We start from the raw sequence: 19,533 nt of genomic DNA on the forward strand, positions 1-19,533 counted from the left end.
ATGAAGCCCTGCATCCGGCTCTGTGCTGAGTATGGAGCCTGCTTAAGATTCCCGCCCCCGCTTCCCCCACCCCCCTCCGGCTCTTTCCCCTACTCACACAGGTGCTCTCTAAATTTAAAATAAATTAAAAAATTAAAACAAAATTTAAAAAATCAATGGCCTAGGCTTCTACCATTGAATAGGAAATAGAACACAGAACAAATTAAAGCCAAAATGGTTCTTTAAAGAGAATCTTTAGCTACAATGCAAAATTGATAAACCTTCAGCTAGAATGATGAGAAAAAACAGAGGAGGAAAAAGCGGGTGGGAGATAGCAAAAAGAAAACCTGGAAAAGATATGCAGAATGACCAGGATGGTAGAATATTCCAAAAACCAAGGGTGCAGAATATCTCAAGGAGTGGTTTTCAGTGTCAAATGCTGCTGATAGGTCAAATAAGATATAAACCAGTCTATTCAATATAATCACAAGGAAATACTGATGACCTTATAATAGCACATAGTAGAGAGTTAGACTGCAATTGATAAAGAATGTACAGAAATGAGGAAGTAAAAACTGTGAGTATAGACAATCCAATCTGAAGAAGTCTGCTTCTAAAGATAGAGCAAGGGAGTTCACTGGAGGGAAATAAGGGCTCAAGGGAGGATGCTGGTATTTTTATAGAATGGGAGAAACTAGAGTATGCTTTTCCCCCAGATTTATTATTTTTATTGTGGTAAAATATAGACAGATTGTTTTGATAGTTGTTGGAAAAGACTCAGAGAAAAAGGAAAAGTTGAAGATACAGGAAACAGTGATAACAGACAACACAAGGTCCCTGGACAGGGAGAAACTGGATTCAATGCCTGAGTGAAAAAATTAGCCTTTAACAGGAGACCCAGTGACAGGAAAAAAGAGTTCAAGGAAGGGTGCAGTTACAGTTTATAGGTGGGTGGTGACAAGTAGTGAGAGTTCTTGTCTGACAGCTTTGGCTTTTATGTTATTTCTCTTTGAAACTATAGGTAGAGGTAGAATGCTGAGAAGAGAGGAGATAAAGTACAATTTTGAGGAAAATGAAACATGAGAAATGTATGGAGATAAAAAACCCAGAAGGACGGCTAGGAGGTACTGAAAGACCCAAATAAAACTGGGAGACCACAAATTTGTGGTGGCAATAATCTATGGTTTTTGAGTTTTATCTCAATAAACTGTAAAAAAAAAAAAATCAATGACTTTGAATTGTTCTTTAAAAAAGAACAATAATCACAAGTCAATATTAACACTTATATAGTAGTCAATATGTACCAGGCATTGTTCTAAGTACTTTTTGCATATTAAAAAAATTAATTCTCACACAATCTTGGAATAGGTATCCCGTGGCATCTTCATTTTACCAATAAGGAAAACAAAGCACAAAGAAGTTAAGGGAACTGGCCCAAGACCACACAAGTAGTAAGTAAAAGAGTCAAGATTTGAACCCAGTCTGCTCTTAACACTATTCTGTACTGGCTCTCAAAGTAAACCTAGTTGAGCAAAGTAGAAAGAAATGCGGAAGACATAATACCAAGTTGGCCAAAAAAACAGAGGCAGTGACTCCTGTAATACAAACAATTCTCACAGAAGTATGGTTTGTATAGTTTTATACAGCACGCAAAAGGCACCAAATATAAAAGCAACTGTGCTCATACAGTAACAGAAAGTCACAAAAAAAGTGAGCAGTGTTGGCAGATCCAAAGAAGAAAGGAGAAAAACAAAGAGCCAAAAAAAAAAAAAAAAAAAAAAAAGTAAAATTCAGGTAGTCAAAACGTAAAAAGGACAAAAAGATAAAGTGGAAGGAAGAAAACATACAACACACACACACACCAGTAAATACCACCAGTAAAAGAAATACTAAATGGAAGCAAAGTAGGTATGTCTGAGTCCCTGAAAACTCATACATTTAATTTTTCTGTTTAGACCAAAGATGTCCCAATTTTATCAAAGAGCACAAATAAGATATTTAATAGAAACTAGTATTGAATATGCTTGCTTTTCCTGCTAATAGTAGGTGAGGATCAGACACTTAGCAAGTTAAGATCTAAATTAAGAGGAAATCAGTTAAATCTAAAGTTGCTTCAGAGGCCAGAGGGGCAGTTCCACAAAATTCTGATTCCAGAGATTCAGTCTTGGTTATATGCTACCCCAACACGTCTGTAGTTGTGCTGAATACATCCAAAACAATCAAAGCCAAATGAATAGCCAATTCCCTCAACACATAGAAATACATACATTTTAATAGCTGTAGGAGAGCAATACAGAATACAGAAACTATAAATTGAGTAGGTATAAACCAATTGTAAGTTTTAAAAGCTATACTAAAAATTATTAAAATAGGAGAACATTCAATGTGGAAACAAGGACAATGTTCTCCAAGAAGAGTGACACATTTTCGTCCACCAGTTTTCACTATTCTAAGAAGGAATTATCAATACGACATACCATGATGATACAAGTCAGTGATTTACTCCACAATGAGTTATGTAAAAATGTGCTAAGTTCACCTTTGGCACTAATAATGTTAGTGAAGAAATTAATGTAATAGTCAATGTACCTTCAAGCAGGAGTATAATATAAATCTAATGTATACAATCACTATTTTAGATCCTGTGACTAAGAATCTAGAGACTTCCAGCTCATTGCCTAAAATGGGGTGATGTATTTCTAACATAAAGAACAAAAAAACCAACGTGGCTTTCAGTTTAACAGGGGATAAATTTTGCCCAATCATTCTTAGGTATCTGGAGAATCATCTGTTGCGGTCATCAACGTGGGACATTTAAAGTAAAAACACCCCAGGGGTGCCTGGGGGGCTCAGTCAGTTAAGTGTCCAGTATCTGGTCATCAATGTGGGGCATTTAAAGTAAAAACTCCCTAGGGGGGCCCTGGGGGGGAGCGGAGGGGGGGGAAGGGGGCTCAGTCGGTTAAGTGTCCGACTTCAGTTCAGGTCATGATCTTACAGTTTGTGGGTTCCAGCCTGCATGGGGTTCTGTGTTGATAGCTGGGAGTCTGAAGCCTGCTTCAGATTTTGTCTCTCTCTCTCTCTCTCTCTCTCTCTCTCTCTCTGCCCCTCCCCTACTTGTGCTGTCTCTCAAAAATAAAGGTTAAAAAAATTTTTTTTAAGTAAAAACTCCCCATAAAGTTCATATGAAAAGTATGCTCAATAGCAGTCTACAAAATATCAGAAAACTACAAGGGGAAAAATATATACATACATTTGATATATGTAATATTTTTAAAGATATTAAAAAAACTATAGCTGGAAGGAGCCTAATTAATTAGGGATCCCCTAACTAATGAAGAAAACCCCTTTAAAAGAGCCTTTGATGCTTGACCACTTTCAGTGACAAGTGTTTTATCCTTTATAGGCTAGGAAGACATACTAAAAGTATAAGAGAACCATTCTAGGCATAGAGGATATCGCTAGTTACTGGTTTTTATACAGCCATCAAAATTGTCTTATAATTACAATATACTGTTAATCACTCCCTCCAACATTTTATTATGAAAAATTTCAGACAAAGCAGAAATTTAAAGAACTTTACAAATGAATGCTTGCATAACCATAACTAGATTCTACCATTAACATTATAATACTTGATTTATCACATATCTATCCATCTGCCAATCCATCTTGCTTTCTGATGTTGTACTATGTAAAGTTTATTTATTTTTGAGACAGAGAGGGAGAATCCCAAGCAGGTTCTGCACTGTCAGCACAGAGCCCGATACGGCACTCGATCCCACAAACCCAGAGACCAGGAACTGAGCTGAAATCAAGAGTTGGACTGGACTTTCAAACAACTGAGCCACCAAGGCATCTCCTAAACTATGCAGTTTCTGAAGCAAAGTCTGATAGTAATACTAAGGATGTATAATAAACCTGACAAGCACTTGGGGCTCTTGGCATGTAATCTTCGGTGTTGCTACAGGACAAACACCAACCATGTAATTCCTTTAATTCATGGTGAATGAAAATATATTTTATTACCCGTTATATTTAGCTATGAGGTGTACCAAAGTAGTAAAATGCTAATTCTGATGACAGACTTGAGTTTGAAACCTGGATATCAGTTTCCTTACTTGCTAAATAAGATATTAGGCAATATCAAGAGTTAATGTGAAATTTAAATGAGATGTTGTATGCAATGTTTAGTACAATGCTGGCTTTCTGAAAGGGCACAACAAACGTTAGCAATTATCATCATTAGCATATTCGTCCATTCAGTCTACCCACAATAGGTTCTACTTGTTATGTGGTTATACATACCTATGCAATTATTTGTGGCATTTCCCTCCTACTTTGTGTTCTAATAATATTGGGGAATCTATTTTACTGAGATTAAAGAGAGAATGAGGGGGAATAGGTCCAAAGCACATGCATTCTCCATTTTCCCACTCCACTCCCTTAAGGAAATCTATATTCACTCTGTTACCAAAAGCAGTAGTGGTATACACGAGGAAAACACACTGGACACATCTTTTGCTTTTTAGCACCTGGGTGACAGGTGATTGATAAACTGCCTAATTGTGCTCTGCCCACTTTAGATAACCACTGCTCCCTCCTAATCCCTCATTTGAACACATAATTATAATTTCTATAAAATTTTGCCCAATCCAAATAAAATGTGCTGTCGTCACTGATCACATGTCCAAATGCCTTTTATATCTGCAGAAAGCATATGTATGTCAATTTTGTTGTGTGGCATGCAAGTGGATGAAAGACACAAAACTTCCACCACCTACATACCTCTTTAAAGACATGATTTTCAAGTAGAAGCTTGTAAAAACAAGCTTGAAATCTACTTTTCTGCTCACCTTGGAAGATTAGTCTTAATGTTTTCTCTTTGCCACAGGAATCAGAATCTAATTGCAAAACTTAAAATTACTCCTGTATCACTTCAAGCAAGTAACATACTCTGTCTACTGATAAACCTTCTGCAGTTAAGATATATATTAGATATTAAAAGGTATGGCAAAGATAAAGAATACTTCATCTTAAAAATTAATTTGGGTGAGACTTCTTTAGCCATACTTTCAAAAAATTATTTTGTCTTTTGAACCATGTATTTTACATATTCAAAAATAAATACAACTCTAAAATAATAAATAAAACCAATGAACCATATCAAATTGGTAGCTAAACAAACAGAAAAATATTCCAAGGGACTTCTGAACACCCTAAGTATTCCCATTATACACCCTTCATAGAATATATTCTAAGGACAAAAATAAGGGCAAAGAACTCTTAAAATTTGGGGGAAGTTTAATGATAGTAGAATACTGTTACGGTTATTTTTAAAATGACTGCATGTATACACAGTAGGATAAAGTTAAGTATGTTAATTCTATTAGGCACCAAGATTTTCATTTGAGACAAATATAAAATCAAAGAAGTCTGCTATGTTAAATCTGAATTGGATATATCACTATGAACGTATGATTGAATAAGCAAAAAACATTTTTCAGTTCTCTCCTCTGAAAGGGCCTCGAAGCAATGATATTCCAGCAGCAATGAATATGCCAACATCCTGATCTTGGTTTCTACATACCATTTCTCACCAAAAAGAACCAAGACTCCTTAAACAACCCATTCCAGATCCAGAGCAAAGAAAGTAACAAGGCAAGCGTAGGGTACCTTGTGCCAGAAAGCACCCCAAGAGTGCTTCAATGGCAAGCAGGAGTTAAAAAAAAAAAAAAAAAAAAAAAAAGACACAGGAGCCAGGGTGAAAGCGTTCCTACTGTCCAAATGTGGGGCAATTTGATCGAAAAGAAAAATGACTGTAATGGTTTATTCAAAAAAATGCACGCATTAAAACCCAGGAGTCCATAGGGTGTCATGCAAAAAAGGAAGAAAAAAATCTCATTTGCCATAATTGGGGTAATTATTTCCCTAACCCTTTACTCTGAATATTGATCACTGAAGGAAAGAAATTAAGCATTTATTCCACATTTTTTAGGAAGAACTTTAGTTTGCCCCTAGTTAATGATGAAAATCTTTCTTACAGAAAATCTCCAGTAAAAGTGATTTACTCAAAAGTCACCAAGGAGTGCTGAAATCACTAAGTAAAAGGTAGGATATTTGCTTGGTGTCAAAGTATTACCCCAAGGCTGCGTACAAATCACAAACAGGCAAACCACACCCTTCTAACAGATTTGGTAGTCACCACTTTAGTGGTCATCTGGCATCACTAACAATGTAGCAGTCTGACATTATCTCCCTATTTATGAAGCAATATGAAGTACATAGTATTACCTATTAAAAATATTCTTGCCAAAGAAGTTTAACTTCAAGCTAATCAAGTTTTTCTTTAGACTTAACTTCCAGTAACAGAAAATTCAAGGGGATAGGGGAATAAATTAAAAGCCACTATGAGGAAATAGGTAAGTCTCGAATGTGGGAGCATTTATAAGACAACTGCTTTGGCCAACTAAGTGTCAGAAAAAAAAGGAGATGGGTACTAATCTTTTTAAAAGGGACTAAAGGCATAATCATCAAATGCAATGTATTCATCTTGACCAAATACTGAAAGGGAAAAAATTTCTCAAGGAGGCTTTAGAATAAAGGGGAAATTTGCATATGGATTATTTAGATAATGATATGGGGGTTAAGTAGAAGACTGTCCTTATTTTAAGGAAATACATGCTGAAATATTTGAAGGTCCTGATGTTTACAACTTACTTTCAAATGTTACGCACAGAAAGACAGGGAGAAGACAGGAAACAATAAATGTTACTGACCCTAGGTTGTGGAGTATTCACTATTTTTTTCTCAACTTCATAAGGCAAATTTTTCATGATAAAGTTAAAAGTGCACCTGTACTGAAAAGCAAGGTAGAAAATATTCCTACACTGGAATTATATCTGGGTACAAATTTCACTTCTAGTTGTGGGGCGTGAGGCAATTATCATTAAATATGTCTCATCTATAAAATTCAAGGAATAGTATCTAAGTCATTAGGTTGCCCTGAGAATTAAATAAGACCACATATGTAAAATGCCTAGCAGTGTTGCACAAAATAAATCTGGTTTCCAGAATTAATGAATGTTAGCCTAAAATACGAGACTACAGGAAAGCATGATTTTCACATTGCGTGATAAGGAAACTACATTAGCTACAATTAAATATTATTAACCACTGGCAGTCAATGTGAAGTAATGAGGGAAATGAAGATTTATATAATGCTTTTTTTTTAATCCAATAATTCCAACTGAAAGCCTAGGCAAAAGGAAATCACAAAATTTTTACCTATCCAAACTATTTTCCATCTACCAAATTGTTCAGTTTGTTTATGGTATTAGCCTATATCCGAATAAAACTGTAAGAAAATAAGTGGAAGCGAATCTCTTCCTGACCTCAATAATCTACTTATGTGTTGAAAAACTTAAGTTTTTGTCTTCATTTCTGTAAGTTCCAATAAAGTATACAATTACTGGTCCTTATTTTAAATTCCGGTTAAGATTCATAGAACTCACAAGGATGCAATTTCCTTTGATCAGTTCTAATATACTTGTCATTTCACTTGCAGGTAACCTCTTTTCCTGGTTAGGCCACCAGAAAATGACTAGATGAAGAGTGGTCCTCAGGTAGGGAAGGAAAAGAGGTGCTCGCTGTTATTATTTTTTAAGAGTGCCATCCTTTTCTTTCCAGCACCAGAGAAAAAGCAGCAGGGGAGAGGGGGAAAACAGTGAGGTCTCAGGCTCGACCAGGTGAGAGGAGGTAACACCTCTGCCTTCTTTGGGTTAGGGTGTCGGGGCAAACGGGCATGCAAATGATGGGGAACACCCTGAAAGATCAGGGTGATTTCTCTTGGCGGGTGGGGGTGGGGGGGGTGGGGGTGGGGGGTGGGCAAGGCTAGTCTCCTCCCTGAAGGATTAAATGCCACCGAGGGGACGCTGTGGGGTGTCTCCCGGAGCGGATGGGGTAACAAGACCAGGCTTTCCTTTCCGTCCAGCGCCCAGATGGGGGACGCGTGGTGTCAGCCCCTCGGCGGGCGCACCCCGAAGACACAGGTGGCGAGAAGTGGCTGGCCCAGACCCCCGCTGGGACCGGGCGGCCCTCTCGCCCTCCCCTCCCCATTACCTGCGGGCGGCGGTGCCGGGGCCCGGAGGCCTGGTGCTCCTCCTCCTCCTCCCCGCCAGGCTGAGGCGGCGAGGTGGCGGCGGCGGCGGCGGCGACAGCCCGGGGGGAGGGGGCGGAGCGCGCGGCTCGCTGCCTCTCTCCTCCCCCGGGAGGCTGAGGGGACCCTATCTCGGGCCGCCGCGCCTAGGCCCGTGGACAGCCTGTGGCTGGGGCATGGCGGTACAACCAGCAGCGTGCCTGCGAGGTGGGAGAGTGCGAAGCGGCTGGAGGGAAGCACCCGCGGCGCTCAGAAGGGCCTGAGGGGAGGAGCGAGGGGGCCCGGGGCGCCGCGCGCGGGCGGCCGTTGGGGGCGGTTGGCCGAGGGCAGGCGGCGGTTTGGGGAGCGCGGCGACGGCTCGCGTTTTTCTCGGCGGGGTGGGGAAGGGGAAGGGGAGTGAGGGGAGGGGAGGGGGAGGTTGGGAGGGAGCCGCCGCCGCGCGCGTGCGGGCCGGCGCCGCGGCCGTTGCCGCTCCGCTCACTCCAGCCTGTTTGGGGGCACTTTGTTTGTGTCCCACAATGCTCTGCGCGGGCGGCCGGGCTGGGGAAGGGGAGGGAAAGTGGGCGGGGCGGAACGAGCTCGGAGGCGGGGCGCCAGCGGGGTGGGGGTCGGGGAAAACGCGGTTAAAGCGCAAGCGCAGAAGAGGCCGCTCCCGGTCGTCGGGACTAGAGCTGTGGGTGCCTTGGTGTCCTTGCACACCCGTGGGTTTTGACACCGTCTGTGCGTGTTTATGTATACGTACACGTGCGGATTTACATTAATATGAGGCATAAGTACTGCCCAATCTGTCCTTCCTCTAGCCGTCCCCACTTAACGCTGAGAGAAGCATTTCTAGGCATGGTTCACGCTTCTTGCATTTTTTTTTTTTCTTTGAACTGAAAACGGAAGAAACTCCTCGTTTCTTGAGTGGTTTCTGTAGCGGGGCTGAAACCGGAACGCCCAGCCTCTTTCTCTCGGTGAGGTGGGTGAGTCAGTAGTCCGCCCATTTTTCACCCTGGGAACCAAGGCCAGCGAAGAGGTGAGACCAAACAGGTGAAGGACGCGGTCCCTTACTTTGTAGACAACAAGCCCGCGGCCGGTCTGCCCGATCCCGAACCGCCTTTGCACCCACTGGCATTCTCTCAAGGTGCTCTAAGATTGTTCTAGCATTTCTCTGGGCGATCTGGCAGGAAGTGCGGTTCTGAAATGACTGGAGAAATCAACACTCAAATCTGTCTCATTCCCCCCAAACACGGGGGCACCTAGAGCTGTTCAAAAAATGTGCCAATTCCTTACACAACCTCGAGTCTCATTTTATTACACCATCACTTCCTCGGGGCCTTCCCGCGGGGGGAGTGTGCGCTGCACCCCAAAGTGACCGATACTGCCTGAGGGATTTTAAAGTTCTTGGTCTACTGCAGAGTCCTGTAAAGTGTTAAAATACCCAAGACCCTAAGTGCTCGCTTCCGCAGGCCGGGCGGGACTTGAGACCCGGCGGTAGGAGGGGCGCTCACTGCAGGCGGAAGCGCGCCCCAGGTGCGTGGAGGCTGACTGGGTTGCCGGCCTAGAGGCCCAGAGCGCCTCGGGCTTTTTGCTCTGAGTACTGTGTTTTCCCACGCCTCCAGCTTTGGAGCCGAAAGACTTCTCTCCAAAGGGCTTTTTGTGCAAGGTGAGTTGACGTCCTGCTTGACGTGGAGTGGATTTTTTCTCTGAAATACTTGGCGGCATCTAACATCAACCCCTTCTCTAATCCCTTTGAGAAAAAGCCAAGCATCTTGGCGCCCTAATTCTAACCATTGTACTCTACTTGAGAAATAAAGGCAATGAAAATAACGTCTAATTTCATAGTCTTTTGCAGTTACAACACATTCTCAAGTATGTAAAATGTTTAATCCCTCATGGCAATTATACTAGATAGGTTTCACAATTATGCCCACCATCATTTTTATTATTCCCATTTCACAGATGAGAAAAGTCAGAAGGATGCGAATTAGGCCCAGCAAGTTTTGTGCTGAGATTTGCAGAAGGAGAAGGCAGGCTTAACCTTAGGAGAGGGATGACAGCAACAGCAAGGATCTGGAAGGGGCAGGAGCTTGAGGCCCTGGTGGGGTTTGTGTTAGAGTGTGAGCAGAAGGTAAAAACTGGAGAAGAGTCAGGGTGGGAATAAAGGAGTGAAACAAATCCCATCTATCTACCTAGGGCATTTGATAAGTTAGTAAAACTCATTAGGTAAACATTGACTGTTTCTTAAGGGACCCAGGTGGCAGCTCCTTCAGAGGCTAGAGGAGTGGTGTTGACACACACAAAAATCTTTCCTGAGGTTATTCTCACCTCTCCTTTTCTCTTCCTTTTGTGCTTTTGAATTCTATATTTAAAAACTCGATCATCTCTCGCCCCACCTTCACCCCAGGTGTGGAGGATCAGTTAACCAACAAAAGGCTGTTGGGCCCTAAGGGCACAGTGCTAGATACTTGGAGAGGGTGTGAGAAAAAATACCGAGATTAACTTTGTAGGAGCCCTCTCTATGTTTTGGCTTTGGGCAGGGTCAGTTTCTGTGGCTACTGCAGCCTCCCACCTTTTTCTTCCTGGGCGAGAAGAGACTTGCCTTTGGGTTGGTGGAATAAGTAGGCCTTTCTTTGACAGTAGGTTAAATAATACTGCTGCAGGATTTTATGAAACCAGAATCCTGCTCACAGGTGAAACAAACAAATGAAAACCCCATGAGGAACTTTAATTATTAACCTGGTATAGATGATTCTGAGGAAATCAAGTTCCAGGGAGACAGCTCATTTCAGCCATGAGATGTTTGGGGGACCAAATTTTGGCACAAATGGCAGTTTCTTGTAGTAGACCCTTAGAACTGAATGGGTATTTAGTTTTTTAGTCCCCAATTTATTTTAGAGCTAGAATGCTTTCAACTCAACAGAAAGATCTCTAGTCTGACTTGGATAATCCCAGTGGAGGAGAGCTTATTACTGCACAAATCATCCTTATTCTCTTATTAGATCATCCCAACTGTATTAAAAATAACTTGCTCCCCACCCCAAACTTTGCACCTCTTGTATTTTCATTTCATCATCCACTTAATTGAACTGATAGGGAAAAATCTGTCATAAGGTGGCCAACAGGACTGATAGGGAAATTGCAGTCCCAGAGGGAAGGCTCTTCTGGGTTCTTCTTCCTGCCCCACTTGCCATGCGTGCGCTAAATTGTCACTAATACAGAAGTAACAGACTATAAATTGTTCCTTCTGCTTATGCTCAGGACTCAGACCCCTGGAGAGTGATCTCCTCTGAGCCCCTGGTGTGAAATAAGCCTCCTGCCTTCCAAGATCTCCGAGTGCCACTTGGTGCCTTCGCCAGGTGATCCAGACCAGGCTCCGTAACAGAACAAGTCATGTCGGCTACCACCACTACATCGTGATTCCAATCCATTAACAAGTCTTGAATTTGTCCATTCCTGTTGCCACCATCCTAATCTAAAATACCAGTAGTTTGGGGGCACCTGAGTGGCTCAGTTGGTTAAGAGTCCAACTTTGGCTCAGGTCATGATCTCGAGATTCTTGAGTTCAAGCCCCTGGCTGACGGCTCTGAGCCTGAAGCCTGCTTCAGATTCTGTGTCTTCCTCTCTCTGCCCCTCCCCCTCCTCTCTGCCCCTTTCCCGCTCATTTCTGTCTCTCAAAAATAACAAAAAAATAAAATAAAAAATAAAATACCAATAGTTTGTGCCTGGAGAATTATAATATCACTTATTTGGTTTTTCAAATACCCTCTTTCTTCCCTTCATTCTCTACATGGTTGGCAGTATAAGAATGCATAAGGATCATATTGCACAACAATTGGCTTCCTAGTGTTCTTGGGATAAAGTCCCCAAACTTTAGGGTTTATGACACAGTACAATCTGGGCTATGTCAATATCTTCAGCTTCATCTGTTGTTATACTCTGTCAAGGAACATGCCAGTCAGAGAATTTTTCCCCCACATCTTCTAAAATGCCACACTCTTTCCGCCAATGCACACATTATTCCCTCTGTGTAGAAATACTTTCATTCCTTAGCTAATTCCTCTCAATATTCAGATCTCATTTATATATGAACTTTATTGAGGTGTAATTCACATGCCGTGGAGTTTACCCACTTAAAGTGTATAATTCAGTGGATTTTAGTGTATTCACAGAATTGTGAAGCCATCACCACAATCAATTTTTGAACATTCTCCTTACCCCAAGAAGAAACTTGTATACTCATTAGCAGTGATTACCACTGGAATTCTAATGACTCGTCATTCAACACTGTAATCCCAGAACCTAGCACAGTGTCTAGCACATAATAGGTATTTGATAAACGTTTAATGGATGAACAAGTTGATGATGAAATACATGAATGTGGAAGCCAATTTTATCACCTGGTAGAATGGCAGCTTCCCAAGACCTACAATGTCAGGGAAAAAGCTTGTGTTTCAATAAATGTACCCATTCCTCCCTAAGATGCCAGAATACCCAAGATTAGATTTCATCCTTTTTATTTTTTGAAGATTCTTCTGGTCTTTAAGATACAACTATTGGAACACAACTCATCTTCAGAAAGGGAATTTATGGTTTAATTTTAATTTTTTTTTTAATTTTTTTTTCAACGTTTATTTATTTTTGGGACAGAGAGAGACACAGCATGAACGGGGGAGGGACAGAGAGAGAGGGAGACACAGATACGGAAACAGGCTCCAGGCTCTGAGCCATCAGCCCAGAGCCTGACGCAGGGCTCGAACTCCCGGACCGCGAGATCGTGACCTGGCTGAAGTCGGACGCTTAACCGACTGCGCCACCCAGGCGCCCCTAATTTTAATTTTTTAATTCAAGGAAGTGGGCAGTGATTTAATCTTAATGCTTGTGTCTTTTCTTAGTCCCACCTCTCCACCGGGCACAATACTATTTTTCTCTTTCACATGACTCTCAACCAAACTTCTCAAAAGAATTATCTATACTCACTGTTCTTCATTTTTGAACTTTCTTCATTACTTCTCAACCCCTCTAATTTTATTTTCCCTTCACTCCACTAAAATCTTCTTAAAATCACCAGTTATTTTGATGTTGCTAATCCAAAGGTCATTTTTCACTGTTATTTTACTGGACTTTGGAGCAGCATTTGGTCTTGTTGACCATTCTTTCCAACTTGAACATTCCCTTCCTTGTCTTTACTGATATTCCCACTGTGTATCCAAGGTTGAGAACCAATGTTCATACTATATTCCTTGGCCAGTGATTCTTAAAATGAGGTACTCAGGCCTACATACAGCATCAGTGTCATCTGTCAAATTGTTAGAAATTCAAATTCTTTTTTTCTTATTTTTTAAAAATACAATTTATTGTCAAATTGGCTTATATACAACACCCAGTGCTCATCCCAACAAGTGCCCTCCTCAATGCCCATCACCCCTTTGCCCTCTCCACCCTCAATTTGCTTTCTGTGTTTAGAGTCTCTTGTGGTTTGCCTCCCTCCCTCTCTGTAACTATTTTTTTCACCTTCCCTTCCCCCCTGGTCTTCTGTTAAGTGTCTCAAGATCCACATATGAGTGAAAACATATATTTGTCCTTCTCTGAATGACTTATTTCATTCAGCATAATACCTTCCAGTTCCATCCATGTTGCTGCAAATGGCATGATTCATTCTTTCTCATTGAGAAATGTAAATTCTTAAATCATCCCTAGGCCTATGAATCAGAAGCTCTGGGGTTAGGGCCCAGTGATCTGTGTTTGTATGAACTCTCCCAAGTATTTCGGATCAATGCTCAAGTCTGGAAACCAATGCCCAGGCAACTATTGATTCTTAAATGTATACCACTAGCCCAGTTCTGCCTACCCAGTTCCCTGTCTGCCTATCTAACTGCCTATTAGTTCTACTTTGCTTGGTTGTCTCAGAGACACCTCAGACTCAACATGTCCAAAATAGAGTAATGGCCATCTGTAAACATAGTTCTCGCTCATTGTTTTCTAAGTCACTGAAGGGTACTGCTTCAGATCTAGAAATAAAACTCAGAAACCCAGAATCATCCCTGACACCTCCATCATACACATCCTTGCAGGATATCCAGTTTATTATTCACTTATGTCAATTTTGCTTTCCAAATTAAAGAAAAATAACTTTTTTGCAGTGAAGAATTTTACACGTATAAAATATGGAAGAGTTAAAAAAACATAAAAAATATATAAGTGTGTACCTATCACCCAAGCCCCCAAATCCAACCAGTGGCCAATGTTGCTTCCTCCATACCCCCAGCTATTTTCCCCTTCCCATATTATTTTGAAGCAAATTGCAGATACCATATGTAAATATTTGAGTCTATATCTCTACAAAAGATAGAAAAAATGCCACAATGCCATTATAATTTAAAAATAGCAATTATTTTATAATATAAATTATTTACATTTCCAATAGACTCATAAATATTACTATATATGTATAATTTGTTTCAGAGAGGAACTGGCTGATTTTGGTTGGTGTATCTTTTTTTAATTTTTTAAAATGTTTTTTAATTTTTTTTTGCTAATTTTTTTAATGTTTATTTATTTTTGAGAGAGAGGCAGAGTGTGATCAGGGGAGGGGCAGAGAGAAAGAGGGAGACAGACTCCAAAGCAAGCTCCAGGCTCTGAGCTGTCAGCACAAAGCCCGATGCAGGGCTCCAACTCACAAACCATTAGATCACGACCTGAGCTGAAGTTGGACACTTAACCGACTGAGCCACCCAGGCTCCCCCATTTATTTTAATTTTTTGAAAGAAAGAGACCGTATGAGTAGGAAAGGGGCAGAGAGAGAGGGAGACACAGAATCTGAAGCAGGCTCCAGGCTTCTAGCTGTCAGCACAGAGCCCCAGGGGCTTATACTCAAGAATCTCGAGATCATGACCTGAGCCAAAGTTGGACTTATTTTAAAAAAATTTTTTATGTTTATTTTTGAGAGAGAGAGAGAGAGCAGGGGAGGGGCAGAGAGAGAGAGAGAGGGAGACACAGAATCCAAAGCAGGCTCCAGACTCCAAGTAGTCAGCATAGAGCTGGACACGGGGCTCGAACTCATGGGTTGTGAGATCAGGACCTAGCTGAAGTCGGACCTTAACCAACTGAGCCACCCAGGCACCCCTGTTCCTGTATCTTTTAAATCTTCTGTATTTAACAGAATTTTTTTTTTTAACATTTATTTATTATTGACAGAGAGAGAGAGTGCAAGCAGGGGAGGAGCAGAGAGAAAGGAGACATAGAATCCGAAGCAAGTTCCAGGCTCTGAGCTGTCAGCACAGAGCCTGATATGGGGCTCAAACTCACGAACCCTGAGATCATGACCTGAACTGAAGTCGGATGCTTAACCGACTGCACCACCAAAGCACCCCAATCCTCTATTTTTTAAAAAATAATCTTCTATATTTTTGTCTCTGTTTTCCTAGTAATATTTTATTTTTATTTAAGGAAGTAAGTTGTTTGCCCTGTAGTTTTGGTCACAATCTGAATTTTGTCAGTTGCATCCCCATGGTATACTTAACATGTTCCTTTGTCCTCTGTATTTTTTATAAATTGGTAGTAAGATCTAGATGTTTTATTAGATTCAGGTTTAATTTTTTAACAAGGTGTTTTCATAGGTGGTGGTGTGTTTTTCCATTAGAAGACATACAGTGTGTGCTTATCTTTCTTCTAATGTAATCTCCTTTGTAACTGCTGTTGAGTAATGCCTGGAGAAATTCATTCATTAGGAGTTTTAAATGGGGATATAATTCTATCATTCTTCACATATTAGCTGCAATGTTTCTACAGAGGGAAGTTACCCCTCTTCAATTATTGGATTACTTAGTGGTTTAATTTATATAAGACATCAGGATAGATACTTGCTTCTTTCCCTTTTTACTAAATATCCCTTAACCCCATCTACTCTCATTTTCAACTACTACCATCCTGATAAAAAAATTCTTAACCTAACTTCCAAGATCTTGAATCTTTGTTATCCTACTCCTCTTACAAGGTCCTGAATGATCTGCTCCCTGCCTATTTCTCCAACCTCATTTTATGCCTCTTTCCTTTTTTTTTTTTTTAAATTTTTAACGTTTTTTTACTTATTATTAAGAGACAGAGAGACACAGAGCATGAGCAGGGAAGGGGTAGAGAGAGGGGAGACACAGAATCTGAAGTAGGCTCCAGGCTCTGAGCTGTCAGCACATAGCCTGACGCGGGGCTAGAATTCACAAACTATGAGATCATGACCTGTGCCGAAGTAGGTCACCTAACCAACTGAGCCACCCAGGCACCCCATTTTATACCTCTTTCTAGCTCCTTTTCTTACTATATCTGAGCCACACTGACCATTTTTTAAATTTCCTAAATCTTCAAGGTCTTTCCCATTTGAGGGCCTTTGTGCATGACCCCTCTGTCTGGAAAACTTTCTCCAACTTCCTCTTTCCATACTAACTCTTAAATTGCTTTCGTAAGGAAGTTTAGACTGGTATTCCAATTATAACCTCTCATATCACCTTCTACTTATCCTTCATAGCACTTCTCGTAGTTGTATTTATGTGACTATTTCTTTAATATTTGCTCCTGCCACTGAACTATTAAGTTCCATGAAGGCAGGGACCATGTCTCTTTGGGCACAATATTTTTTCCCTAAGCTTAACTTAATGCTTGGAATATAGTATGTGCACAAATAATAAATGCTGAATTGAACAACATTGAATTGAAGTCAGATTTGGGAAAAATAAAATACTTTGTCTCTATTTTTAAAGAGCAAATATACGTAACATTTTTTGAGTGCAAAGTACCATTCTAAGTTCTTCTAATATTCACTACAACCATATGAAGTAGATATTATAATTATCTCTACTTCAACAGTTAAGGAAGCTAAAGAGAGATTTAAGCCATTTGCCCAAGCTCATGTAGATAGTAAATGTCAGAGTCAGGATTCAAATCTAAACAATCTAGCTCTAGAACCCAAGGCATCAGGTTCAAATCCTAATGTACTGCAATTTGTAGGAATACACTACGCAAATGTCTACATTGGAGAGGAACTGACCTTAATTTTTTGAATCCTAAATTCAAAAATCCCAACCAAGGGGCTTATTGGTTTAGCTCAGGTCAGGTACTCATCCCTAAACCACTCACCTAATTCAAGGCAATGGACATGATAAGAACATGAGGCTTTCATGCCAGATATGTGGACGCTGAGGAACAGTTTCCAGGAGAATGGGGCATGCCAGGCAGACAATCTCATAGTAGAGTACACACATATTTCTTCCCATATATCCAGTTTCATAAACTCCCTTGTCTGCTATAATGTAATTTCATCACACAGAACAACAGATAGCTTGACACCTCTTACTGAGAAACTATTCAAAGACATCCCAGCTGCTACACTTATCTGATTCCCAGAATGAACAGAATCAAGTCTGGATATGGTTGTACACAATTTTGCAATCTATGGGCTAAATGACAAATTTAATGATCCTCAAAACAGTAGAGTCACAACCTTCGCAAAGGGTCTAAAATCAGCTCCTGCCATGTGAGAAATTACCTTGGGGTACTGGTAGTGAGAAGTAAGGGGAAAGAGGTGAGGGAGATTAACATACTGTGGATAAGGTACAAGTGAGCTGAAAGACCCATACTACCCAAATATAGGCCATACAATGTTCCTAATCCTTTTTTTCCCTTCCTGTGTCAGCTTTCCTCACCTATGGTGAGGTAATGAGGATCAGAATTGAGTTTGAGCAGGGGTCCAACAGACTGAAGCTACATGGAGCCAACAGACACACTTGTCTATTAGAAAGATTGCAAAGGCAAGTATACCTAGTCAATAGCTGTATTTCACAAATTAGCCTGGTGAGTAGCTGTGGATTTATTCCACATTTCTTGGGCAGAGGACAAGTGAGGCCAGAATGGTATCATCTATGGATGGCTGATTTAAGACCTCATAAATGTTGAACACTTAAAGTACCTCATGCATCTTTAGTGAATTGTGAATATTTGGTACATCTTGGTTCTTCTTTCACTTTGTAGTTCAGAACATGTATGATCTACTTATTTTTATATCTCTCCAATATACCCCTCATGCCATTTGCTTCTGTACTGTTTCATCTAGCCTCCTTATTTTTTATTTTTCTTATTTTCTATAACAGAATTAAGAAGTCTTTTTTAAAAGTTTTATTTATTTGTTTGTTTATTTGTTTATTTATTTAAAGTAATCTCTACACCCAACATGGAGTTTGAATTCACAATTCTGCGATCAAGAGCTGCATGCTCTTCTGACTGAGCCAGCCAGGTGCCCCCAAAATTCTTTTTTTTTTTTTTAGTTTAAAAAAATGTTTATTTATTTTTGAGAGAGAGAGAGAGAGAGAGAGAGAGAGGAGGACACAGAATCTGAAGCAGGCTCCAGGCTCTGAGCCGTCAGCACAGAGCCCAATGTGGGGCTTGAACTCATGAACCATGAGATCACAACCTGAGCCAAAGTCGGATGCTTAACCAACTGAGCCACCCAGGTGCCCCGCCCTGAAAATTCTTAATACAACAAATGCATATTACAAATTTAAAAATCACGTATAGTTAAAATTACCTTTGAAAATCTCTTAAATCACCATAAAGCAAAATGTGTAATGTTTACGAGCCATATTGGAGGCTGCCACGCTGCCTCTCAATAAAGTCCAACACAGTGGATTTTTCCTCCTGTGTTGGAACAGATTGCTTTTTCTTCAACTGAGCACCAGAGGAAGTTGTTGGTTTCTATTTAGGCACTCTAGATGTGCACTCAGATTGCTAGGTGTCCACACTGCACCAGGTAGGAAACTGAGACCAGCTGAGGAATTGACACATTTATGTCTTCTCTCTCATGCTTACCCTGAACAGTCACTTGCTGAGTGAAATGATCTGATGCCTCTTTCTCTCAGGCCCACTTGAATTCATATGAATTAAATGTGTGTATGTTGTTCTAGAATACAAACGTAAAGTGATGAAAGACAAACAGGATATTTATAACTTAAAAACCTTTAGAAAGAAGAAAAGAGAAAGCGACATACACTGGTCACAGCTACAGATTTTATCTCCTATCTTGCTGAAGAGTTGAGTGAAGGAGATCATAGGACCAGCAGATCTCATAGACATTCATTTGTTAACTCACCCCCTTAGTAAGGAATAATTTCAGTATGTGTGCCCCAGGTTCTGTCTTCTGGGAGAATTTCCCATGTTTATATCTCACAGGGCCATCCTTGAGAAAGAGCTTAGGGAGATTCCTCTGAAGAGGGAGGACTCGACTATTTTAGGGTGTACTTTTTGTTGGCATATACATTTGGACTGTGGCTTGTCTTAAGGGTTAAGCAATAATCACAGCACCCTATGCAAGGATTGAGGGTTTTTGTTTTTGTTTTGTCAGTACTTCTTTAAGACTTTAGTTAGCTGCCTAT

General features: G+C 40.6%; 2 protein-coding genes across 9 annotated transcripts in view; one reads left to right on the forward strand and one right to left on the reverse strand.

Annotated features, from left to right (window-relative positions):
* The window catches only part of ZBTB44 (zinc finger and BTB domain containing 44), a 68,210-nt gene extending 59,980 nt beyond the window's left edge, over positions 1–8,230 (reverse strand). For 2 of the 3 annotated variants that reach the window (XM_047877618.1, XM_047877619.1), the window contains exon 1: positions 8,098–8,230. The gene's annotated coding sequence lies outside the window, so the exon portion shown is untranslated. The remainder of the gene's footprint in view (positions 1–8,097) is intronic. The other variant, XM_047877620.1, reaches the window with a different exon arrangement.
* LOC125176348 (translation initiation factor IF-2-like) overlaps positions 1–19,533 on the forward strand; it is a 43,069-nt gene that overhangs the window by 9,340 nt on the left and 14,196 nt on the right. The window contains exons 3-6 of one of the 6 annotated variants that reach the window (XM_047877623.1): positions 6,023–6,087; positions 7,666–7,724; positions 7,970–8,341; positions 11,378–11,728. In XM_047877623.1, the coding sequence (XP_047733579.1) occupies positions 6,023–6,087; positions 7,666–7,724; positions 7,970–8,341; positions 11,378–11,409 (528 nt within the window). In that variant the 3' untranslated portion in view covers positions 11,410–11,728. Of the gene's footprint in view, positions 1–6,022; positions 6,088–7,665; positions 7,725–7,969; positions 8,535–8,779; positions 9,153–9,585; positions 9,783–11,377; positions 11,729–19,533 lie in introns of those variants that run through there. The other 5 variants (XM_047877621.1, XM_047877622.1, XR_007156225.1 and 2 more) reach the window with 5 other exon arrangements.

The sequence above is a fragment of the Prionailurus viverrinus genome, chromosome D1 (genome assembly GCF_022837055.1).
Source record: "Prionailurus viverrinus isolate Anna chromosome D1, UM_Priviv_1.0, whole genome shotgun sequence".
NCBI lineage: Eukaryota > Metazoa > Chordata > Mammalia > Carnivora > Felidae > Prionailurus > Prionailurus viverrinus.